A 26,811-nucleotide genomic window follows, 5' to 3' on the forward strand; every position below is an offset into this window, starting at 1 on the left:
ACTATCCTCTAATAAAAATGTGCCTTCCTAAAAACAATGACAATAAGGAGCTTTAAATTCTAAATGGTAATGAGCCTATACAATTAAATAAGAGATAAGCAGTAACAAATTCAATGGGGCCCACAAGCAGACAGTGTTAACATAAGTACAGGATGAACAAAATGAAGAAAAACGAAAAAAACAAACGAGGAGTAAGACTTAAGAACAGCAGGAAAAACAAGACCCTAGAAGTAACTGTAATAAGTAGTAACATCTATGGGAAGAAGCTTGGAAAGCCTCACCAAGTTAAAAATTGAGAAAAAAAATTAGATATGTATACTGATTCTGCTTAAAGGATTTAAAAAATAACGCAGGAGTGTATAGCCTTATACAAGTAAAGAAAAATTACAAACGGTTAGTGAACAAAAAAATTCAATCTCTGCTTTTTGCTTCTCATTTGAGCATAAGACACTTGTTTCAAAGAGGGAAGAAGAAACAGAAGAAGAGAGAGCCTCTAAAACTGAGCGAGTTCCTGCATAGTTTTACAAGTGCAGAAAGATCACAAGAAGCTTGGTTAAACTGTCTTCTTTATTCTTTTATTTAAAGACCTCAACTAAGGGCTATAGGGGCAGCACTGATGGGAAGGAACTGCTCAAGGACTTTCTCACTTACTTGTAAGGCCAGCCCTCTCACATGAACCCACAGTTCTTAAATCAAATTTGAGCAAAACTTAAATAGAGATAGGTGTGTAGGGGGAGACAGAATCACAGCCTATAGAAGCTCACGGTCGTCTGGGCAGGCTGTTCATGGTGACAAGGGTCTTACCTCCTGCTCCTCTTTCCGCCTGGCCTCTAAAAGCCTCTGCTGCTCCTCCTGAGCCCGCCTTTCCAGCATTTCTTCATGAAAAGACTTGGGAGGGGGCTTGTTATGCTCGCTGAGAAATGATTGCACGTGGTAAGCCAGTTCAAATATCATCACCTAAACATGTAGATGAAAATCAACCACAAATGGTCAAATAATGGGAAGACAGGGTGCGAAGGAGAGACTACAGAAAAACATGCAGGCAATCAGACAGCCACTTATAAGTGATACTCATTTTGATACGACACGTTCTGAGTTAAGAACGTAATGCAAGCACACCAGGAAAAGGCTTTAACAGGATTCATCTCATCGTGTTACATCAACACAAATCACTAGATAAATAAAAAGCTTCACTTGCCTGACCAGTGGTGGTACAGTGGGTACAGCATCAACCTGGGATGTTGAGGTCACCAGCTTGAGCATGGGCTCACCTGGCTTGAGCGTAGGTCTCAGACTTGAGCATGGTATCATTGACTGATCCCAAAGGTCGCTGGCTTGAGCCCAAAGGTTGCTGGCTTGAAGCCCAAGGTTGCAGTCTTGACAAGGGGTCACTGGCTCGGTTAGGAAGTACCCACTACCCCCATCAAGGCACATGTGAGAAGCAATCAATGAACAACTAAAGTGACATGACTATAAGTTGATGCTTCTCATCTCCCTACCTGTTTGCCCCTCTTTCTCTAAATAAATAAATAAAAATTAAAAAGCTTCAATTTTCTTTCCTTTTTTTTTTAAAGAGAGAGATAGATAGATGGAGGGACACAGACAGACAAGAAGGGAAAGAGGTAAGAAGTACCAATTTTTCGTTGTGGCACCTTAGTTGTTCACTGATTGCTTTCTCTTATGTGCCTTGATGGGGGGGAGGCTTCAGCAGACTGAGCGACCCCTTGCTCAAGCCAACAACCTTGGGCTTCAAGCCAGCAACTTTAGGTCTCAAGCCAGTGAGCATGGCGTCATGTCTATGATCCCACGTTCAAGTTGGTGACCCTGCACTCAAGCTGGTGAGTGTATGCCTGAGCTGGATGAGCCCACACTCAAGCCAGCGACTTTGGGGTCTCAAACCTGTGTCCTCAGCATCTCAGGCCAAAGCTCTATTCACTGCGCCACTGCCTGGTCAGGCAGCTTCACTTGTCTTTTGCAGTCCTATTCCATTTATTGGCATTTTCTATATAATAAACTAGGTAAAATATTTTTCTGTATAAACAATTTGATAAAATGTTTAAGACTGCATAAAAGAAAAAAACTACCTTCCTAACCAGAAAACCTGTCTATCTAATGACAACTGAACAGATAATAATCACGCTAACATCAGAACTTTCATCTGTCCATACTGCATACTGAAAATAACCCTACTGGGGGTCTGGAAGCAGATACTTAAAGCCCTCATTATCTCCCTGCTAGTAATGGGCCAGCAGGAGGCTAGTCTATACCTGCAAAGCACTTCATGTCCACTTAGGGAAGCATTCAGACAATACCGGAAGGAAAAAGTCCCGCTTTCATATATATATTTTTTAAGTGAGAGAGAGAGACAAGGATAGACAGACAGGAAAGGAGAGAGATGAGAAGCATCAACTCTTTGTTGTAGCACCTTAGTTGTTCACTGATTGCTTTCTCATATGTGCCTTGACTAGGGGGTGGGTGGGGCTCCAGCCAAGCCAGTGACCTTGGGCTTCCAGCTGGAGACCTTTGACCTCAAGCCAGTGACCAAGGGGTTATGTCTATGGTTCCACACTCAAGTGGGTGACCCTGTGCTTAACTGGTGAGCCTGTGCTCAAGCCAGATGAGCCCACCCTCAAGCCAGTGACCTTGGGGTTTCAAACCGGTGTCCTCAGCATCCCAGGCTGATGCTCTATCCACTGTGCCAGGCTCAGACATTTTTTTTTTTTTTTTTTTTTTTTTTTTTTTAAAAGAGACAGAGAGAGCAGAGAGAGAGGAATAGACAGGGACAGAGAGATGAGAAGCATCAATCATTAGTTTTTCGCTCTACATTGCAACACCATAGTTGTTCATTGACTGCTTTCTCATTTGTGCCTTGACCATGGGCCTTCAGCAGACCAAGTAACCCCTTGCTCGAGCAAGTGACCTTGGGTCCAAGCTGGTGAGCTTTGCTCAAACCAGATGAGCCTGCGCTTAAGTTGGCGACCTCGGGGTTTCGAACCTGGGTCCTCGGCATCCCAGTCCAACGTTCTATCCACTGCGCCACCGCCTGGTCAGGCTCAGACATTCTTTATATGACCACAGGAAGTCCCTTTCTCCTGCTCCTGGGAGTCATAAATCATACTGGGGTTGGTAAATCAATAGAACAGAGTTTTGGGGACCTCATACTGACTTACTACCCCAACCCCAAATGTCAAGAGTGCAAGCTCCTTCTTAACATTAGAACTACAACACCGAGACTACTTTTTCCTCAATTATGCAACAGAGCAGCTTCAAAATTCTTATTTCAATTATATGTTTAAAACATTTTCTAAAAGGACTTACCACAATGGTCAATAGCAATAGAAGTCATGCTACACGAGACTATTAAGTAACTGACTTAGTGTTTGCCCTTTTCTTAGGAGGTTATGCAGAGAAACCACAGCTATTGTTCATCAAAGAGAGACCATTTCTGTACCAGAAAGGAGCCAGACTCCAGGTGGAGGGTATTTCTTTTGCTAATATGTTTAATTTACTAGCATTTTCTGAACAAACAAATGTGACAAAATATGTAATACTAGATGAAAATAAGAACTACTTTCAAAACTGGCAATTATCCTTCTCTTTCCTCTTATCTACAAGGTTCACTGTCTTGCTTCCCTCAGGCATCTGCTCAAATGTCCCTTGTTCAGAGGCCTCTCCTAACCTTATTATTATTTTTTTTATGTGCCTTGACTGCGGGCCTTCAGCAGACCAAGTAACCCCTTGCTTGAGCCAGCGACGTTGGGCTCAAGCTGGTGAGCTTTTTGCTCAAACTAGATGAGCCCTCGCTCAAGCTGGTGACCTTGAGGTCTCGAACCTGGGTCTTCCGCATCCTAGTCCGATGCTCTATCCATTGCGCTACCGCCTGGTCAGGCTCTCCTAACCTTATTTACAACAGCTACTCTCACTTTCACAATATACATCCATGTTAGTCAGAGTTCTCCAGAGAAACAGAACCAATAGGGCCTATGCATGCGTATGCGTGTGCGTGTGTGTGTGTGCGCATGTTGAGAGAGAGAGAGATTTACTTTAAGGAATTGGCTCATGTGAGTAAGAGTTATGGAGCCTGGCAAGTCCTGGATCTGCAGGATAGGCTGGCAGGGAAGAGTTAATGCTGCAGTTCGGGTACAAAGGCCATCATCTCCTGGCAATTCCCTCTTCTTCTGGGGAGGCCAGTCCTTTTCTATTAAAGCCCTCAACTAACTGGATGAGACCTACCCAATATGGAGGGTTATCTGCTAAACTCGAAGTCTACAGATTTAAATGTTAATTTCATCTAAAAATACCTATACAGAAAAATATCTGGCCAAATATCTGGTACTATGGCCTAGCCAAGTTCACACATAACATTAACCATCACAACATCTAACAGAACAGCTAAAATAAAAAAGTGACATCAAATGCTGACAAGGATGTGAAGAAACTGAACCACTCACATATTGTTGGTGGGACTGTGAAGTGATACAGCCAATCTGGAAGTTTGGCAGTTTCTTTAAAAACCAAACATGCAACTACCACATACCTACAATTGCACTCCTGGGCATTTGTTCCAGATAAATGAAAACTTGTGTTCACATAAAAACCTATACATGAATGTTTATAACAGCTTTATTTTTAATAGCTCCACACTGGAAACAATCCAGATGTCTCTCACTCGGTGGATGGGAAACAAACAGTGGTAACATGAAATACTATACCACAGAGTACTACTCAGGAATAAAAATTAAGAACTATGGATACATGCAACAACCTGGATGACCTACAGAGAATTATGCCGAGATAAAACAAAGCCAATCCCAAAGGTTCCATACTGTAGATTGTACCTGTTAATTTCCTTGAAATGAAAAAATTATAGAACTGGGGAACAGATTAGTGGTTGCCAGGTGACAGAGAGTGTGGAGGTGGGTGTAAGGTGGTGGCTATAAAAGGACAACAGAGGGATCCTGTGGTAATGGAACTATTCTGTATGACTATCAACGCCAATATCCCAATTGTGATACTGTACTATAGTGATGCAAAATGTTACCATTGGGGCAAACTAAAGTAAAGGGTACATGAGATCAAGTATTATTTGTTGCAACTGTGTGTGAAACTACAATTACCTCAAAATAAAGTCTAGTTTAAAAGACAGCGAAGGAAGGAAGGAAGGAAGGAAGGAAGGAAGGAAGGAAGGAAGGAAGGAAGGGAGGGAGGGAGGGAGGGAGGGAGGGAGGGGAGAGGAGAGGAGAGAGGAAGGAAGGAAGGAAGGAAGGAAGGAAGGAAGGAAGGAAGGGAGGGAGGGAGGGAGGGAGGGAGGGAGGGGAGAGAGAGAGGAAGGAAGGAAGGAAGGAAGGAAGGGAGGGAGGGAGGGAGGGAGGGAGGGAGGAGAGAGAGAGAGAGGAAGGAAGGAAGGAAGGAAGGAAGCAGCAAAACAAAAATAAACAAGTGGGACTATATTAAATTAAATTAAAAAGCTTCTTCATAGCAAAAGAAAACACCAATAAAGTGAAAAGGCAACCTATACACAGGAAAAAATATTTGCAAATCATATATCTGATAAGGGTTAATATACAAAATATATAAAGAACTAACACAACTCAAAAGCAAAACCATAAACAATCTGATTTATAAATGGGCAGAGGAACTCAACAGACATTTTTCCAAAGATGACATACAGATGGCCAATAGGTACATTAAAAGATGCTCAACATCACTAATCATCAGGGAAAATGCAACTCAAAACCTCAATGAAATACTACCTCATACCTCTTAGAATGGCTATCATCAAAAAGACAGATAAATATAGGTAAGGATATAGAGAAAGGGAACCCCTGTGCACTGTTGGTGGGAATGTCAACTGCATCCACTATGGAGACAATATAGAAATTCCTCAAAAAATTAAAACTAGAACTACCATATCATGCAGCAATCCCACTTCTTAGTACATATCCAAAAGAAATGAAAAAAATATTTGGCCCTGGCCAGTTGGCTCAGCAGTAGAATGTCGGCCTGGCTTGTAAAAGTCCCGGGTTTGATTCCCAGTCAGGGCACACAGGAGAATTGACCATATGCTTCTTCACCCCCACCCCCACCCCCACTCTCCTCCCATCCCGCAGCAGCCATGGCTCGAATGGGTTGAGCAAGTTGGCTCAGGACACTGAGGATGGCTCCATGGCCTCGCCTTAGGTACTAAAATAGCTTGGTTGCCAAGCAACAAAGCAATGTCCCAGATGAGCAGAGCATCACCCCACGGAAGGCTTGCCAGGTGAATCCCAGTAAGGGTGCATGTGGGAGTCTGTCTCTCTGCCTCCCTGCCTCCCACTTAATAATAATAATAATAATAATAATAATAATAATTAAAAAAAGAATATTGAAGAGACATCTGTACTCCCAGTGCTTCAGCATTATTTACAATAGCCAAGACACGGAAACAACCTAAGTGTCTGTCCATGGAATATATATGATATATGATATATGACATATGATATATGATATATACACATATATATTATATATATGTGTGTGTGTGTGTGTGTGTGTGTATATATATATAGACCCCGCTGGGGTCGTGACCCACAGGTTGAGAACCGCTGTATTAAGTGAAAGTCAGAGAAAGAAAACTAATGTAGGATAGCACTTATATATGCAATCTAAAAAAGCTTAACTCATAGAAACAGAGACTAGAAGAGTGATTACCAGGGGCTGGGGGAACAAAAGAGATATTGGTCAAGGGGTACAAACTTCTAGTTTTAAGGTAAATAACTTCTAGGGATCTACTGTAAAACATACTGATTATAGGTAATAACACTGTACTATAAAAAAATAGAACAAAAATTCTTTTTCAAAAGAATCATAAATCATTGAATTCAAGAAACCAGAGAATTCTGTAGCTGAATTTTCAATACAACTCCATATTATTTCTTAGTTAGACATCAGAGTCCCTTTATACTACAAAGAACCCTGCACTAATTCCCAAGGCCTCGTTTTTTGTCTGGGCTGTTACACAACCACTGGCTGTACCTCAACAATCACTGAAGTCTGTGGAAATAGCAACTAAAGTGAGCAAAATTTTTTATGTCAAAAAGCACTTCACGGGTCAGACTGTGACTACGTTGTAGAATGCAAGCGAAAAACTGCCCAGGTACTTTACAGAGGTCTGAAATAGAAAGAGACCTAGGGCTAGTCCTCACTTCACTCCTCTCAGTGTTCACAGTATGGAACAGGGCAGCATGAGCTGCTAAGCAAAAACACTGAGTGGTTTCACACAAAAGTGAGGATTATATATAAAGGTAATTGATTGGACCTAAGAAGCACACCGAATACCTTAAGAAGTCCCCTAGTCTAGCTCTCCAGAGAGTCATGTCACCCAAGGGAGAAATCAGGTAGACCCTGATGTGCAGATTAAGAAAAAAACTAGCACTGAACTAAGTGGTAAAGAAGAGCATTGAAGGATTAGAGCATGTCACTAATTATTGAAAAGCAAAGGAATCAGATCTTCTGACATGGAAAAACAAGTGGCAAAGTTTGGTCAGAAATCACTTGTTTGTAAACATTTTCCAATATAAAGGTTCAAAAAGCAAGATCAAGTCATGATACCAGGTCCAAAGTGTGCAAAAAATATGGCCAGGTTCATATGAACCATCTATAGCCTGACAGGTGGTGGCGCAGTGGATAGAGTCAACCCGGAAAGCTGGGTTCCCTGGTTCAAAACCCCGAGGTGGCCAAAAAAAAAAAAAAAAGCCTAACCTGTGGTGGCACAGTGGATACTGGGGACACTAAGGTCCCAGGTTTGAAATCCCAAGGTCACTGGCTTGAGACAGGCTCACCAGTTTGAATGCGGGATCATCCACATGATCCTAAGGTTGCTGCCCTGAGCAACGGGTCACGGGTTCAGCTTGAGCTCTCTCCACCCCTCCCCCCATCAAAGCACAAATGAGAAGCAATCAATGGACAACTCTAGAGAAGCAACTACGAGTTCTACAAGTTGATCCTTCTCATCTCTCTCCTTCTCTAAAATCAATTTAAAAAATTACTATCATCTATATACTCTACAATTTGTAATTCATAAATACTATAAATTAAAGAAATATAAACAGCAATTCTCCTTTGTAGATATCAATAAAAAACAAACATTCTAGTCAAATTTGTATTTAAGGTACAATGGAAAAACCTTTAAGCCAAAGAAAAGGCAGAAAGGCAAATACCAGTGAACATGATGAGATTTTTACTGTCCTCTTATAATTCCAGTTAGACAAATCTTACCTCTCCACAATGCTTTTTGGCCACTTCATCCAGGCGGGATTTTAACAAATTAACACTTTCATTTGACAGACCTTTGGCATTCTTTAACTCTATTTCAGGGACTCTGAAAAAGAAAAAAAACAAGAGTATTCTAGAAAGTGTAGCCTGTTTGCATTAATATTTGCAGAGTTCTAAGCACCAAGCCTGGGGATTTCACCCAGGGCTCATTTGTGAACCTCTCTATATACCCTCAGCAAAATTTTCCTTCATTTCAAAAGAATTTTGGCCCTGGCTGCTTGGCTCAGTGGTAGAGTGTCGGCCCAGAGTGTGGATGTTCCGGGTTCAATTCCTGGTCAGAGCACACAGGAGAAGTGACCATCTGCTTCTCCACCCCTTTTCCTCCCCCCCACCCCTCTCTTTCTCTCTCTCTCTCTCTCTCTCTTCTCCTGCAGCCATGTCTCGATTGGTTGAAGCGCATTCGCCCCGGGTGCTAAGGATGCCTCCCTAGAGCCTCCACCTCAGGTGCTAAAAATAGCTCATGACCAGCATGGCCCCAAATGGCCAGAGCATGGGTCCCAGATAGGGGTTGCTGGGTGGATCCAGGTCGGGGTGCATGCAGGAGTCTGTCTCTCTGCCTCTCCTCCTCTTACTTGGAAAAGAAAAACCAAAAACAAAACACAAAGGATTTCAATGACACCCCAGCAGCTCAGTTGACACAGTGCTCGTCATAGATCCCCCTGTAGGCCATGGGGAGCAACAGAGCTGTCAGGGGCCCTACCCTCAAGATGATCAGACCGACTGGGGCTTGATCCCAGTATCTCCCAAGTCCTTGTCTCTGATTTCTGTTTTACAATTTGATAAAAATTTTCCACATCAACTATTTTACCACATTAAAAAAATATCACCCTAGTTGGTGTGTGTGTGCCTCCAGTCTATAATTTAACCACATACTCCCTTGCATGGTAATGCTCAATTCTGGTTTGACCCCAACATCAGTTAACCCAGGTTTGATGCTGACCTGCAAGAGGCCAAGTGCTTTGCTGTAGTATGTGTGCTCTAACATCAAGCAGGACAAGAATAATGTGGAGCCACGATGGTCCAGCTAGTATTCCCGTAACATGCTGGGTGCAGTCATTCACTTTGTTTGTAAATGAGGTGGAAAATGCTCACTCACTCATGTATAGATCTAGTCCTACATACTTTGCAAGCTCTGTCTCTTTCTTTTTTTTTTTCTTTCTGAAGCTGGAAACGAGGAGAGACAGTCAGACAGACTTCCGCATGCGCCCAACCCAGCACGCCCACCAGGGGCGACGCTCTGCCCACCAGGGGGCGATGCTTTGCCCCGGAGGGGCGTTGCTTTGCCGCAACCAGAGCCACTCTAGCGCCTGGGGCAGAGGCCAAGGAGCCATCCCCAGCGCCCAGGCCATCTTTGCTCCAATGGAGCCTTGGCTGCGGGAGGGGAAGAGATAGACAGAGAGGAAGGAGGGGGTGGGGGTGGAGAAGCAAATGGGCGCTTCTCCTATGTGCGCTGGCCAGGAATTGAACCCGGGTCCCCCGCATGCCAGGCCGACGCTCTACCGCTGAGCCAACCGGCCAGGGCCAAGCTCTGTCTCTTTCAAAGATACCTAATACGCTCCTATGCTCCTCTTCATCCCTACCATGCCCAAGTGAGACTCAACATAGTACACTCAAGGAGAGTGCACAGCCAGCTCTTGGGTTTCCTTTCATTCCCAACCAATAAACTTCCAATAGCAACTCGCTGACATTAAACAATGTAGGTAGGACTCTACTTCCTACCAAGCATTTCTGAGTAATTCATGGTATTTCATCGTAGCATGCCCTTTACTACTCATTATCTCTGAGTTCGAGTTCTCTCAATGCTTCAGTTGCGATAGGCTGCTACAATAATTACCTATTTGGATAGATGGGAATCTGAAAGAAAGAAGTTTATATGTATGAGAAAAAAAAATACCACATAGCCCCAATACTATGCATGGTCCATCTAACTCAGGATTCTCTCACAGTGACAGCAAGGATTACTGTGCAGAAAAAGAAAGCTCCTGAAATATATCGTCTCAAAGGATTTAATCGTTCCCCCAAGCCAAGCCTTGCATAATTATTTTTTTAAAAATTAAGAAGTCATGCCTGACTGGTGGTGGCAAAGTAGATCGAGTGTCAACCTGGGACACTGAGGTCCCAGGTTCAAAATCTCGAGGTTGCGGCCTTGAGTGCAGGTTCACCAGCTTGAGCGCAGGAACATCAATATGATCCTGGCAAGCCAGCTTAAGCAAGAGGACACTGGCTCAGTTTGAGCGCGCCCTCCGCCCCCGGTCAAGGGATGTATGTGAAGCAATCAATGAACAACTGGAGTGATGCAACTATGAGGTGATGCTTCTCATCTCTTTCCTTTTTGACTTGTCTGTCTCTCTCGCTAATTAAAAAAATAAAAGGAAAACCTAAATATACAAGTTAACATGCCTTTATCCTCTTCTTCTAGATTGTTCCTCTTCTCAGTTTATGAAGAATTAAATAAAAGTTAACACATCAAGCCTGACCAGGCAGTGGCACAGTGAATAGAGCGTAGGACTGGGAGGCAGAGGACCCAGGTTCAAAACCTTGAGGTCACCAGCTTGAGCATGGGCTCATCTGACTTGAGCACAGGCTCACCAGCTTGAGTATGGGTTTGCTGGCTTGAGTGTGGGATCATAGACGTGACCCCATGGTCACTGGCTTGAGTCCAAAGGTCACTGGCTTGAAGCCCAAGGTTGCTGGCTTGAGGCCAAGGTTGCTTGCTTGAGCAAGAAGAGGTCAATCGCTTGGCTGTAGCCCCCTAGTCAAGGCACATATGAGAAAGCAATCAGTGAACAACTAAGGTGTGCAATGAAGAACTGATGCTTCTCATCTCTCTCCCTTCCTGTCTGTCCCTCTCTCTGACTCTCTGTCTGTCAAAATAATTAAAAAAAAAAAGTTAACACATCAAAAGAAGTAATTAGTCATGGAGCAAATATTAGTATCTGCAATGACTATTCAATAACTGGAAGCAGACTTAACATGAGATGGGTTTTATGAAAATGTCTATTGTTGATATAGTTTTAATGAAATACAAGTGATAGGATATGAAATTTTAAATGGAAAGGTGGCAGATAGGAGAAAATACTATTTATTTCTACCTGTTTCTATGCGGTCAAAACAGAGAACTGAAATCACATCACAGCTATTTATGATGTACTTACACATCTGGATAAGTTGGTGGGCATCTAACCCTCAAATCCACTTTTACATATACTTCTTCACCAGCCAGGCCCTGGGGGTACAAAACTAAATTGATTTCAGGAGGCTCTTTGACCTAAAAAAGAAAAAAAAAAATTTTAATCTAGAGAGCCAATCATTAATAAGATAATGATCATCTTAGTTCAAAAGTTCTACTTTTCAGCTGTAACCAGTTAGCTTAGAGAGCCATCCAGAAAAAACAAGGTTGCGGGTTCGATCCCTGATCAGGACACATATGGGAAGCAACTAGTGAGTGCATGACTAAGTGGAAAAAAAAAGAAATGCTTCCTTTTCTCTCTTTCTCTGTCTCTCTAAAAATTAACCAATAAATAAAATAAAATAAAATAGGAGTTTTTTTAAAAAAACCATACTTTTTAAGTGTTACATGTAATTATATTTGATACAGTGTTTGGCCATATTTTCCTAAAACATAGGTTAAAAATAAAACCTGTGCTAGGCAGAATGCATTTTCCTTTTCAGTTACATTAAGGAGTGAACCAAAATGTTCCATGTAGCTTCCATTCATTCACATGTTACTGAGTGTGGGCCGTGGCTGGTTGGCTCAGTGGTAGAGTGTCGGCCTGGCGTGCAGGAGTCCTGGGTTTGCTTCCCTGCCAGGGCACACAGGAGAAGCGCCCATCTGCTTCTCCACCCCTCCTTCCTCTCTGTCTCTCTCTTCCCCTCCCGCAGCCGAGGCTCCATTGGAGCAAAGATGGCCCGGGTGCTGAGGATGGCTCTGTGGCCTCTGCCTCAGGCGCTAGGATGGCTCTGGATGCAACAGAGCAATGCTCCAGAGGGGCAGAGCATCGCCCCCTGGTGGGCATGCCAGGTGGATCCCGGTCGGGTGCATGCGGGAGTCTGTCTGACTGCCTCCGTTTCCAGCTTCGGAAAAATGCAAATAAATAAATAAATAAATAAATAAATAAATAAATAAATAAATGTTACTGAGTGTGATTATGTCTTTCTCGGTGCAGTTCTAGAGGCTGGAAGTACAGGGGTAACTTCAGACTGACAGGGACCCAAGTATATTATTAACTAGAAGACAAGTGACTACTTTCCAGTAGTGGTGAGTGCTGTAAAGAAAATATGGCAGAGTGCCTGACCAGGAGGTGGCGCACTAGGAAGAACTGGTACTTCTCATCTTTCTCCCTTCCGGTCTGCCTGCCTGCCTGCCTGTCTCTCTCTCTCTCTCTCTCTCTCTCACACACACACACACACACACACAATATGGCAGAGTAATGAAACACAGTGGTGGGGTGAAGATATTCAGACAGGTGGGTCAGAGGATATTTCACTTGAGAATTGAATACTAAGAATAATAAGTGAAACCCTTGACATGGAAATCTGAGAGCTCTTCTAAAATTGTCGCATATAAGCTTTCAATCAACTTTTTTTTTTACCAAATAATGAAATACTCTATTTTAAAAAATGTATTAAGTAGATGTGGTCAAATAAGTTTGCAAATATGATGTATATGTTTGTTCGCTTATAGTTTGCATTGGGTGTGGGGGACAGGCTGTGAGCAGGCAGGGTTCTCATAGCCTAAGGCTTAGTTTTAAGACTAAGCCTTTCCCACCCTTTTAGTCCTAAAATCTTCTCAACACTAAGCTTTTTCCCACACCCTTGACTGTTGCATGATGTGGAGTGGTGCACTCTTATAAGGAATCCCATTTAAGCCTCAGATTAAGTGGCTTTGTGTCAGAGACTTCCTTGTTTGTATATTGGCTTAAAGATTTTGATTTCTATACTTTTTTTTTCTTTATTCATTTTTAGAGAGGAGAGAGAGAAGAAGAGAGAGAGAGAAGGGGGGAGGAGCTGGAAACATCAACTCCCATATGTGCCTTGACCAGGCAAGCCCAAGGTTTCAAACCGGCGACCTCAGCATTTCCAGGTTGACGCGTTATCCACTGCGCCACCACAGGTCAGGCTGATTTCTATACTATAAAATTGGGCAGACTGGAGGCTCACTCTCTCTCTCAGTTCCTGAAATTAACATTGCAGAGGAGAAGCAGCCAAGATGGCGGAGTGCTGAAGGAGAAACCCATTTGTGCAGAGAGGAGATGGGGAACAAAGGTGAATAAGGCTGGTGAGGTAGAAACCTTTGATTCTAGGAAACTCAGATAAGTCATTGGCTTTGGAGACCTGAATGGAAAGGGAAGTGTTTTCCCACTGTGTTTATTTCTTTCCTGCCGGGTGCGAGCTAGGATTAAAGGTAATGGCCCACCAGTTCTTGGCTCCGTTGTTTCATTACCGTCTGTCTGAATCAAATGTGAACCTGCATGGGCCAGGCGGCTACTAGCTTTATAGTACACTTTTTTTTTTTTTTTTTTTTGAGAGATAGAGAGTGAGACAGACAGGGATAAGTAGACAGGAAGAGAGAGAAATGAGAAGCATCAACTCACAGTTGTGGCACCTTAGTTGTTTATTGATTGCTTTCTCATACATGCCTTGACCAGGGGGCTCCAACTGAGCCTGTGACCCCTTGCTCCAACCAGTGACCCTGGGCTCAAGTTAGCGACCATGAAATCATGTCTATGATCCCACGCTCAAGTTGACAACCTTTGGTTTCAAACCTGGGTCCTCAGCATCCCAGGCAATGCTCTATCTACTGTGCCACTGCCTGGTCAGGCTTAAGTACACTTTTCCCAAGAAATAGATTTGAGGTGGTTTATATTATCTATGTATCATGAGAAAAGAGAGGCTGAGGGAAGAAACGTGTACTCATACAGTCCAGGCACTTTACCAACTCTGCAAGGTAGGTGCTGTCTCCATTTTACAGATGGAGCAGCTCAGGCTCAGAGACTTTCAGTTTCTTATTTACAGATAAACAGTGATAGGGCTGAAATTTAATGCAACTCTGACTCCCAAACCTGTGTCTTTTTCATCAGCCAATCTGAGTTGCTGGGACTTGACTTGTTGCCTCAACTTCGTCTTACAATGTCCAGGCTACCAGGGCCAAAAGAGACATGTGACATTTTATCACATTTTACCAAAAAGACAGAATATGAAAATTCTTTCAGGGACAACAAAGTAGTACTTTGCAATGCTAAACTCTAGCAGAAAAGTGTAACATAAGCCTTACATATGGTACCCTGAATTACATGATAAAGTTCTCATTAACTATGTGTATAAAATATGTAAGCTTAGTTTTTATATGGCTTTATAATAATCCTTGGCAAAAGCCATGGTAAGGCTCCAAGAAAGCACAATTCTGTGAATGTGGTCCTAGGGAGGGTTAAACATCCGTGATCCGCAAGGTCTTTTATCCATTCATTCATCCATCACACCTAGTCACCCACGCTTACTGAGCACTGACTGTAAGACATTGTTAGCACGCAGAGGTGAGAAAACAGAAGTTCTAACTGTCATGGAACTTCCCGTCTTGTAGGGAAAACAAACAATACGTATATAAGTACAAGTTTCAAAAGTGTTATTGAAGAGATGGTATGATGCACTGGAAGGGTGACAGAATAGGCCACCCCAAATTATGTCACTTAAGCATAAGGATTATTTTGAGTTAAAGGGGCTTGAAAACAGCAGGAACAGAAAGGGCACTCTGACCTTCTTTTTTCATCCTGAAAGCAAGAGATAAAACTCCCACGTGAAATGTGCCCTCCTATACCAGAAAGGAACATTCTTATAACCAAGACAGGAAGTTGAGGCCAAGAGAATGCTATACAGATCTTGCTAAAATAACTTATTTCGTCTCCCCATATATTTTAGTTACATTTTCACAACTGCCTATGTTCAACCTACTATATAAACACTTTAGCCTCTCCTTTGGGTCTTCATTTTCCTATGGGGCTTCCTAGTACAGTACATGTAATAATCTGTATGCTTTTCTTCTGTTAACCTGTTTTATGTCAATTTAGTTCTCAGACCCAGCTGGAGACTGTAAGGGCAAGTTTTGCCTCCCCTACACTCTATCTAGAGAATGCGTGGTGGTGGGTGGGAGGCAACATGCCTGGACGTGGTCATCAGGGAAAACCTATTTGCGATGCTGCACAAGCTGAGACAGGCCAGAGAAAGAGCATTCCAGAAAAGGGAAAAAAGCATGTAAAGAGACTCAAAGCAAGAAAGAGATTGGTGTATTCTGAAAAACAAAAGGAGACCAGCATGTCTGGAACACAGGAGAAATAGGGGAGGCCAGGTAGAATGTAAGGAATCACCCATCTAACCCTGAACCCTCTATGACTTGTATTGGGGGACTTTAGTTAAAAGCCCTGAGTGAACGTTTCGTGGATGCAAACACCAAGAAACTGTGTGAGTAAGTGACCTCTGTGCAGACACAAAGGAATGCACGAGAAAGGGCTTTAGAAATTTAGCCTAGAGATTCTAGATTGTCCCCTCCTTTGTGCTTGTTAGTTAGCAAAAGAAAAAGAATGTACTGACCCAAATTAGCCCTTTCTCCATGTCAGCCAAATAGCCATTAATCATTCTTTCCACTAATCACCTGATATCCCTCCCTTGTAATTCTGTTACCTCTGTTCTGCTCTGATCAATAAAAGCTAAGGGAGAAGGAGATTCGGGAGGTCTTCTTTGTCTCCCTTGGCAGGCCTCCCCCTCTTCCTCTTGACACGTTTGTGCCTTGAGTAGGTGTTTTCCACATGACACTAGTAGTTCCCAGCGGGCTGGAGTACTACAGGGTGGCAGGTGTGGTAGGGAATGGTAGGATCACAGTGGGCCTTGTCAGCCAGCTAAAATATTTGTCTTTTTAAGATGGGTTTTAAGATGGAAATATGATCTAACATATATTTTAAAAGACCATTGTGGTGGCTGAGTAAAGAATGAACAGGGAAGAGTAAGAACAGAAGTCAAAAGCTTTTAAAATAATTTAGTGTTGGTGGCAAAGGAGAAATAAAAAGGTGGATTTGAGGTAAAGCTGACAAAGAGACTGGCCTCAAGGGAGGAAATCAGAAGAAAAGTGTCCTTTTTTTAAAAAAAAAAAAAAGGTTTTTTAAAACATTTATTGATTTGAGAGAGAGAGAGAGAGAGAGAAAGAAAGATCTATCTGTTCCTGTATGTGCTCTGATTGGGGAGCGAACTGGCAACCTCTGCACTTTGGGACAACACTCTAGCCAGCTGAGCCATCCAGCCAAGTCAGAAGGAAAGTGTCTTATCGCAATGCTCCTGGAGGCTGAGCAGGGTGAGGACAGAGAGCATCCAGTGATGGGGTAATGTGGGGACGGTGGGTGATCTGGACAAGAATGGGTTTGTGGGCACTGAATGCAGACTCTAGTGGGATGAGCAGCAAATGCTGGTGAGGAAGAAAGGGAACACAGCAAGTCTAGACAGACAACTCTTTCAAGCAGGTTTGAGTTTGGCCATTAAGGGGGGCACAGAATGGGGCCATAGACAGAGAGGGGTGTGAAATCGAAGGAGAAATTTCTTTTGTTCTGTTGTGAAGACAGGAGATACTAGAGCATGCGAAGAAGTTGGTGGGAATGTTATGGAAGAGCGGGAAAGAGACAAAATTAGGATCTGAAGAGGGCAGAAGGCGATGAATCCTGGGCATGACAGAGACAGACCAGGCTTTGGTATTTGATGGGAGATGTAGCTTGTCTTCTGGAGTGACAGAAGAACAGGAGAAAAAAAACAAGAGCCTGGTGGGTTTCCTCTAAGACACCTTAAAGGGGCAAGGCTGAGACTGAACTAACGGGCCTCCAAGCCTCCTGGTCCCCTCCAACCAGGCCAGGCCAGCTGTTATCTGCTTTATATATTACATAGACTTAAGCATAGGAAGCATTTCAGTTGCTAAAAAGAAAAGGAAATAGTATTGCCTTGACCTGTCTCCTTAAATAGGCTCTCTTTTGGGAACACTTTTTATTATGGAAATTCGCAAACAAAAGTTGATAATGATAAAACCAACATCTTGCACCTGCCAGACAGTTTCAACAATTATCAATTTAAGGCTAATATTATGTATCTATATATCACCCTTACCTCCAAACACCACCTTGGATTATTCTGATGTAAATCATGCCAAATAGTCTTTACTATGTTATCGTTACTCATTTTCTAACAATCCAGTGAAGCAGAGAGCTTATGTATTTCCATTTCAGAGATGTAAAAGCTGTGTTGTGGACCGTTAATGGCAGGAAGCCATTATAGATTCGAGGCTTAGCAAAAGGCTAAGTTCTCCCCTCTCCATCTCCATATTTGGCTTTGATGCTGAGTATTTGCACCCACTCCACTTGCTTCCTTGGGTTGCAGGAAGCAATATACATGCCCTTCCTCTGACTCTTTGTTTGTTTCAGATGTTTGTAAATTTCACTAGTGTATCCTGTTTTTTGCCTTGGGAGAGTTCCTGTCTTAGCCTTTGATGTGCAACTTTGTATCAGGGTCCTTGATTTGCATAGGTCTATATCAGGGGTCTCAAACCCGAGGCCCACGGGCCGCATGCGGCCTGCTGAACAATTTTGTGCGGCCCGCAGACTAATCCACGAAGTTCAAAATATTTTGGATAAAATTAAGTAAGCCTGTGGATTAGTCTGCGGGCCGCACAAAATTGTTCGGTGGGCCGCGAGTTTGAGACCCCTGGTCTATATAATAAAGCGAACTGGGGCTATGAGGCACTCAGATACTGCCAGGCAGTTTGAAGAGTCCTCCTGGTCCCATCGGTTTTGTTTTGACAAGTGTGTTTCCTCAATTCCGCACTGTTATTAGGAGCCACGCTGGTCCGCGGCAAAGCTGAAAGGCTACTTAGATTCAAACAAAATTTTACTGTTTTATTTTTACCAGATCAAATCTTTACAGGTTTTCTCATCTCATAAACATGCCACACATTTTGAAGAGACATTATGATCATCAACTTAAATTTTGTCAAGAAAGTACTGTTTTGTCTGACCAGGCAGTGGTGCAGTGGATAGAGCGTCGGAATGGGATGAGGAAGGACCCAGATAAGAGACCTCAAGGTCGCCAGCTTGAGCGCAGGCTCATCCGGCTTGAGCAAAAAATAAAAAAATAAAAAGCTCACCAGCTTGGACCCAAGGTCGCTGGCTCGAGCAAGGGGTTACTTGGTCTGCTGAAGGCTTGCGGTCAAGGCACATATGAGAAAGCAATCAATGAACAACTAAGGTGTCACAACGAAAAACTGATGATTGATGCTTCTCATCTCTCTCCGTTCCTGTCTGTCTGTCCCTATCTGTCTCTCTCTCTGACTCTCTGTCCCTGTAAAAAAAAAAAAAAAAGTACTGTTTTGTTCCCTCCTTACTTCATATATCATTTTAGAAAATGCAGAATATTTTAGTACCAAAGTAGGAAGAAGTACAAAAATAGAGTAGAACTCAGTCTTATCCTAAGAAAGGTCAGTTCACCTCATGCTAATATATCTTCACATATATACTAGTTGGCCTTTCATTTTCTCATTTGGCTGTCAACCAAAGCTGTTTAGAAAATTTTATTTCTAGCCTGACCAGGCGGTGGCACAGAGGGTAGAGCGTGGGACTGGGATGCAGAGGCCCCAGGTTCAAGGCCTCAAGGTTGCCAGCTTGAGCGTGGGCTTATCTGGTTTGAGCAAGGGAGTCACTCGCTCTGCTGCAGCCCCCTGGGTCAAGGCACATATGAGCAAGTGATCAATGAACTAAGGTGCCGCAACAAAGAACTGATGTTTCTCATCTCTCTCCCTTCCTGTCTGTCTATCCCAATCTGTATCTCTCTCTGTCTTGCTCTGTCTCTGTCACCAAAAAAAAAACAAACCCACAACCAAGAAAACCCAAAAAACAAACCCACAACTTTATTTCTAAACAATAAATGAGAAATGAGAATATTGCTGCTCTAAATCCGTATCGACTGAGGAAAAGAGGCAAAAGAAATATGGTAAGAAAATGAGGGAAAATGCCATTCAGATGGTCTTCTTAAACTAAAACATTCAAGTCCTGACAAGCCCAATGTGAAAGAGGTAAGTTGGAATGTTAAAATGCAAGCACATCACCCAGGAAAAATGGCACATCTTCTGTTTTTGAAGCAACAGAGTTGGAGTAGCCCTCTACAGAAGCAAGTATCATAAAATATAAGCAGAACTATAATCATCAGCAAGCTGTATAAGTAGAAACTACAAAGGCAAACCAAAGAATAGGCCTTTCTTGAGCCTAGCAGGGTAACGAACTTGTAACATATATACAACATATACCACAGGAATTGAGTTATCTCTGCATATATACGATAATAAATCTGGTTTAACATTCTCTTTCATCTTTTTTTTTTTTTTGGCGCTATTTTTTCAAAGTTAGAAGAGGGAAGGCAGTCAGACAGACTCCTGCATGCACCGGCCTGGGATCCACCCGGCACGCCCACCAGGGGGTGATGCTCTGCTCATCTGGGGAGTTGCTCCGTTGCAACTGGAGCCATTCTAGCGCCTGAGGCAGAGGCCATGGAGCCCTCCTCAGCTCCTGGGCCAACTTTGCTCACAATGGAGCCTTGGCTGTGGGAGGGGAAGAGAGACAGAGAGGAAGGAGAGGGGGAAGGGTGGAGAAGCAAAGAGGCACTTCTCCTGTGTGCCCTGGCCAGGAATTGAACCCAGGACTTCCACACACCAGGCCGACCCTCTACCACTGAGTCAACCGGCCAGGGCCTATTCTCTTTCATCTTAATGTAGGAAGTAAAGAGTATATCTGAATGTAACTAACCTTCTTGGGAAATGGTACAGGGGAGGCCTTCACTTTATGCCCCAAGTCTCTGAAATAAGAAGCAGGCTTCAGCAAAAAGAGGCAAATTGGAGGACTACACATTTTGAAGATACTCTTTTACTAAAGGGAATGTTTAATAAAACACCATAAATCTAGTTAAGAATTGCTGGCAACCCTCAGGGAAGAAGGCCTCTCTCAGCCAGCCCCCAAAAGTAGTTAAAATTCTACAAACCCTCATGGGCTGGACCAGCCATATAACACATGCAGGCTTAGAGTTCCATTTACTCCACAACACAGCACCACCACGAGGACAGCAGTGACAATGTGGTGAGCCCAGATAATATCCAATCAAACTCTTAGGAAAGAGGAAAGAGTTTTGATAAAAAGTGAAGGCTCCTAAATGCATAAAGCTTTCAGGTTTAAGAGGCACAGGGAGTCCAGTGATGGTGACCTGGATAAAGGAACAGACCCAAGGCCACTGAGGAATGGTGCATGATTGACCAAAAACCTCACAATTTGTCTGGATCCGAGTACCAAATGAAGCCAACCCAAAAAGCAGGGCACTGTAGCTACCAGGTGACTGACTACTCTGAAGGCTTTTATCTTTGGCTGATGATAGTCTAACCAGACTAGAGTGATATTCCTCTCCAAAGGACACAGACTTCAGGGTATTCCTCAGCAGAGCTTATTAATTGTTTCCCAATGTCCACTCTTCCTTTATTTCTGTGCATCGGGAAAGAACATATGTACTAAGAAGAGCTTCTGGTGGCCATCTGGGATCAAATCTTAGAAAACAGAGCCCAGCAGCCACTTCTAAACAGGGGCCTCTCTTGCAAACTGCACTTCATGGAGAAGCCTGCACTGATCCACCTGCCTCTGCACTGAAGTGCCTGCCTGTATTGTGTTTCTGCCACCTGAGCCAGCCCCTATAAAGGAGCTCTGGAAATACTATTTCTTTTTTTTTCTTTCGTCTTTCCAAGTGAGAGGAGGGAAGATAGACTCCTGCATGTGCCCCAACCTGGGTCCAGCTGGCAACCACTGTCTCATGGGCCAATGCTCTGCCCATTTGGACCAATGCTCACAACTGAGTTATTTTTAGTGCCTAAAGTAGAGGCTCCACAGAGCCATCCTCAGCACTCAGGTCCATGTACTTGAACCAATCAAGCCATGGCTATGGGAGAGGGGGAGAAAGAGAGGGAAAGAAGGGAGGAGTGGAGAAGCAGATGGTCACTTCTCCTGTGTGCCCTGACTGGGAATTGAACCCAGGACATCCACATGCTAGGCTGATGCTTTACCACTGAACCAACTGACCAGGGTTTCTTCCTTTTCTTTTCTTTTCATTCCTTCTTTTCTTTTCTTTTCTTTCTTTCTTTCTTTCTTTCTTTCTTTCTTTCTTTCTTTCTTTCTTTCTCTTTCTCTCTCCTTCCTTCCTTCCTTTCTCTTTCTTTCTTTCTTTCTTTCCTTTCTCTCTCTCTCCCTCCCTCCTTTCCTTCCTTCCTTCCTTCCTTCCTTCCTTCCTTCCTTCCTTCCTTCCTTCCTTCCTTCCTTCCTTCCTTCTTTCTTTCTTTTAACAGAGACAGAGAGAAAGTCAGAGAGAGGGCTAGACAGGGACAGACAGACAGGAACGGAGAGATGAGAAGCATTAATCATTAGTTTTTCATTGCGCATTGTGACACCTCAGTTGCTCATTGATTGCCTTCTCACATGTGCCCTGACCGTGGGCCTTCAGCAGACCGAGTAACCCTTCGCTCGAGCCAGCAACCCTGGGTCCAAGTTGGCGAGCTTTTGCTCAAACCAGATGAGCCCACGTTCAAGCTGGCGACCTCGGGGTCTCGAATCTGGGTCCTCGGCATCCCAGTCCGACGCTCTATCCACTGCGCCACTGCCTGGTCAGGCTCTTTTTTTTTTTAATGTTTATTTTATTGATTTTAGAGAGAGAAAGAGAGCAAGAGAGAGACGGGAGCATCTGTTCCTGTATGTGCTCTGACTGGGGATTGAACCGGCATCTGGACGATGCTCTAACCAACCAAGTTATTTGGCTAGGGCTAGAATTCTATTTCAACTCATAGGACTGAAGCTTGCCCATCCAATTGAAGCTGCCGCAGCTATAACCCCAGCAACATCTTCACCTACCAATCAGAGTACATTCTGATCAATCAGGATAGTACCTTTTGGACCAATCCAACTGGGAAGATTTGGAGTCCCCACTTGTGTGAGGAGACCAATCAAGGACCAGGAACGGGGACTTCTGTGTGTATATAAGCCAGCTCACATCTAGCTCTAAGAGTGCATTTTCCCTTTCTATGAAAGACTGAAGACTTCATTTCACAGGTAAGCCAAAACTCCAAAAATTTCTCACCAGAGCAGAGCAGAACAGATTAGCATGAAGCATAGCAGAGAAGACCATCAAGGAGCAGAACAGAACTGTCTATTCAGGGGTCGGGAACCTTTTTAGCTGAGAGAGCTATGAACACCACATATTTTAAAATGTAATTCCGTGAGAACCATACAGTGACCAATTCCGTGAGAGCCATACAATGACCCGTATATCTTACGCATTATCCAATAAAAATTTGTTGTTGTCCCGGAGGACAGCTGTGATTGGCTCCAGCCACCTGCAACCATGAACAGTAGGAAATGAATGGATTGTAATACATGAGAATGTTTTATATTTTTAACATTATTTTTTTATTAAAGATTTGTCTGTGAGCCAGATGGAGCCATCAAAAGAGCCACATCTGGCTCACGATCCATAGGTTCCTGACCCCTGGTCTATCTGGAAAGGGGCCTGCTGCACAGCCATGGTGTAGCACACTGAGCTGTTCACACTGAATAAAGTTTCCTTCTTCACCGCACCCAAACTGGGAATTCCTGATGGCACTGTGTCGGGAGCCGACCCACAACTGCTGGCTGACAAGGTCACAGCAGGAGAAGACCCACAACTGCTGGCTGACAAGGTCACAGCAGGAGAAGACCCACAACTGCTGGCTGACAAGGTCACAGCAGAAGAAGACCAAAAACTGCTGATTGACAAAGTCACAGCAGAGAAGACCAATGGCTGCGGAGTGACAAAGTCACTGCAGTGAAGACCAATGGCTGTGGAGTGACAAAGTCACCACAAAGGATGGGCACAACGATACTCCCCCCCTTTGACTTTTTGAATTAATCTGGCCTTATATCCCTCCTTTTCTGGGTGTGTGCTATTATTTGTGGCACAGGGATAATAGTACCGTGCTTTCCCTGTAGATTCGTAGTGATTTCTTTGGAAATGAGACAGAGGGTGTGAGTTCCACAGAAAAGCCTGTAAGCCCCTTGAACTGGGCTCATAGACATAAGAGGCTGGCTATGATATCCCTCGTAAAGGGTTAAGTTTGTAGGAGAATTCCTTCTTAATCATGTTAAAAAGAATAGATTGACTTGTGAATGGTTAGGAGGCAGTGGCTGTGCACAGAGCACCCTTCAGCCTTCACTTAACATTTTTTCCTCCCTAGCCTTTTCATGTGATAAGTAGAGAAACATTCCTTTCTTCTTTGATCTGCAAATAGTGGTATATTCTGAGAAGAATAGAGTCAGAACTTAACTAGTGTTTAAATATAATAAATAAGTAATATTTGATTAGACAATAGTATCTTAGATAAGGTATAGTAGGATGGCCCATTGTGTGGCCTAGAATGAGCGTAGTCAGCAAGATAAGAAGGTTTTACTAAGAGAATTGTCTTTTGACTAAAGGCAATTGCTAGGCTTTCTCAATGAGATGTTTTCATGAAATTTAAACTTGTAGGGAAATCCATGGAATGTCTTGTGTTGCTGTTGGGCTATCTTGCAAGTGCACTCTGCATATCTTTGAATGAAAGCTATTCTTGATGTTATGTTAATTTCTTTAGAGGCAAGCCTTTTAGAATCTTGAGAAAAAGTAGGACACTGCATAAACCCAAGGCCATTTACCTGAGCAAGCGGTGGTCCATTGTTAGTGGTCTGCTAAATCTCTCTCTCTGCCCCTTAACTCACAACAGACTAATACTTTAAAAGCTTTTACTGATGTTGTTATCGCTATTCAAGTTATTTTGTATTTTGAATGATTTGCTACCTGATTTGTGACTCATAGATGTAAATTAACTGTTATCCGGAAACATGCAAACATAGTGAAACAAAAGTAATAATTAACACCATGTGATTGTAACTCGGTGTGCGTGTATAAAAAGGGAGCTATACTAGCATTTGGTAGAGATGCCTGGCAGTAAATGCTAACCGGAGAATAAAGAGAAAGAAAAGAATTCGGCTCTCTCACTCCATTTTCGCCGACGCCGTCTCCTCCTGTGGGACCCCTGGATCCCCCCGCCGGGGCTGGACCCCGGCAGCACTGAATTGATGCCAACAATCAAAAGTTGACAGTTCTTAGCAATAGATTTTTTAACTGGATATATTTATCAGTCTCCTTTAGAGCTAAGTGTAGTGATTGAGTTCATTTCTGGCCAATAAGATGAAAGAACTAACACATGCAACTTCTTTGTTCCTTTTTCCTTCCAAGTGGCTGTAATGCAGATATGATGGTTGAAGTTCAGACATCTATTTTGGATTATGAAGGTACATTACAGATGGTTAATCAGTGATTTAGAAAAAGCCCTAGATTCCAGACTTTTGCATGCAAAAAAACCAAACATTGTAATTTTATATCGTATGTGCTAAACTTAATCCCAACCAGTATTGGCTCCCTGAGAGGGATGGGGGGAGACAGGGAACACTGATTTTAGAGATAACAGAATAGTTGTCCAGTTTTTCTCAAGCTGAGAGGTTCCCCAATATGTGAAGAAGCTTTTATGCAAAATATATTTAAAATACCAAGCATTACCTCATATTAGGGCATTCAAGGACTCCTGGATCTGAATATAACTTGATTAAAAATAGTTTAACAACCAAGATGTATTGGGGAAGGTGGTGGGGTAGGGCCTTCCTTACAGGTTTAGAAGGTAACTAATCGGCCCTGGCTGGTTGCTCAGTGGGTAGAGCCTTGGCCTGGTGTATGGGCATCCTGGGTTTGATTCCTAGTTAGGGCACACAAGAGAAGTGACCATCTGCTTCTCTCCCCCTTCCTCTCTTCCTCCCCCCCCTCCCCTCAGCCAGTGGCTGAATTGGTTCGAGAGTGGCCCCAGGCACTATGGATAGCTCAGTTGGTCCCAGCCAGTCAGCCTCAGGTGCTAAAAATAGCCTGGTATTCCAGCATTGACCCTAGACAGTGGTTGCCGGGTGGATCCCAGTCAGGGCACATGGGGGAATCTGCCGCACTATCTTAGCTCCTTCACATTAAAAACAAACAAACAAACAAACAAACAAATAAATAAAATAAAAGTCATGAAAAACTTAAAAGAAAACCTCAAAAAATTCATTTTTTTTTTCTGTATTTTTCTGAAGCCGGAAACGGGGAGAGACAGTCAGACTCCCGCATGCGCCCGACCAGGATCCACCCGGCACACCCACCAGGGGGCGATGCTCTGCCCACCAGGGGCGTCGCTCTGTTGCGACCAGAGCCACTCTAGCGCCTGGGGCAGAGGCCGAGGAGCCATCCCCAGCGCCCGGGCCATCTTTGCTCCAGTGGAGCCTAGGCTGCGGGAGGGGAAGAGAGAGACAGAGAGGAAGGAGAGGGGGAGGGGTGGAGAAGCAGATGGGTGCTTCTCCTGTGTGCCCTGGCTGGGAATCCAACCCGGGACTTCTGCACGCCAGGCCAACGCTCTACCACTGAGCCAACCGGCCAGGGCCAAAAAATTCATTTTTTGTTAGTAATGGGGCAGAGAGATATTTTCTAAAAAAAATAAACCTATAGGAACCATAAAACAAAAAATAGATCATTCTAAGTTAGCTTTTTTAATTGCATTAATTACATATATATCAAAATGCATACTGACTAGGGAAAATATTTGCAATATAAACTCAAAGTGCTAAATTTATTAACACATAAATAGATCTGACACATAAGAAAATATACAATACAGTGGAAAAAATGAATCAAAGAACATGAACAAGTAGTTCACAGAAAATAAAAATCCTTTGCTTACAAAGGTAGCCTATATATAATTAAGAAATAAAAATGTTTCATCCACTTACTAGCAAAGATGAAAAAGTTTGACATCTATTCAATACAATGTTGGTGAAAATGTAAGAAAACTACTCTCACAGTGGGCCTTGAGACAAAGCAACCTTCTGGGGAGGGAAGTTTGCAATAGCTATCATATTATAACTAGAGGAAATTATATTTTAAACTAGTGGTGTCCAAACCTTTTTGGTATGTACAATAATTTTTAGCATTCACTACCAAAATGTTTAGTTATTTGCAAATGTAATAATGCACATGCCACTAAACTGAAATCTACATTATAACACATCCCCCAAAAAGAACTTAAAAACTTCAGAAAGTTTAAAAAACCTGAAGTTATTCAGGTCAATAAATTCTGACCTGAATTTATTGGCAGCAAATTTGGCCTGAACTGACACAGGCTATTAATAGTTTTATTTATCCAGGTTACATGTTTAGTTGTTTGATTTTGGATGCTGGCCCCCAACCCTCCAAAATACATCAAGGCAAGTGGTTATGTAAGGTGTGAAATGTGCACAAAAGAACATGAATGCAAACACTTTTGAATTGTGAAGGCCATCAGTCCTAAAAAGTTTTGGATAAAAGATGTGG

The 26,811-nt window shown here is 43.1% G+C and overlaps 1 protein-coding gene across 6 annotated transcripts in view; it reads right to left on the reverse strand.

Moving 5' to 3' along the window:
• Positions 1-26,811, reverse strand: part of EIF2AK4 (eukaryotic translation initiation factor 2 alpha kinase 4) — a 127,669-nt gene that overhangs the window by 98,825 nt on the left and 2,033 nt on the right. For 4 of the 6 annotated variants that reach the window (XR_010731328.1, XR_010731329.1, XM_066277131.1 and 1 more), the window contains exons 2-4: positions 11,469-11,581; positions 8,257-8,359; positions 805-957 (exon numbers count right to left, since the gene is read on the reverse strand). Coding sequence is in view for 3 of the 6 variants with exons in the window: in XM_066277131.1 (XP_066133228.1) it covers positions 805-957; positions 8,257-8,359; positions 11,469-11,581 (369 nt within the window). In the remaining 3 variants the exon portion in view is untranslated. Of the gene's footprint in view, positions 1-804; positions 958-8,256; positions 8,360-11,468; positions 11,582-26,811 lie in introns of those variants that run through there. The other 2 variants (XM_066277132.1, XM_066277133.1) reach the window with 2 other exon arrangements.

The sequence above is a fragment of the Saccopteryx bilineata genome, chromosome 4 (assembly GCF_036850765.1).
Source record: "Saccopteryx bilineata isolate mSacBil1 chromosome 4, mSacBil1_pri_phased_curated, whole genome shotgun sequence".
NCBI lineage: Eukaryota > Metazoa > Chordata > Mammalia > Chiroptera > Emballonuridae > Saccopteryx > Saccopteryx bilineata.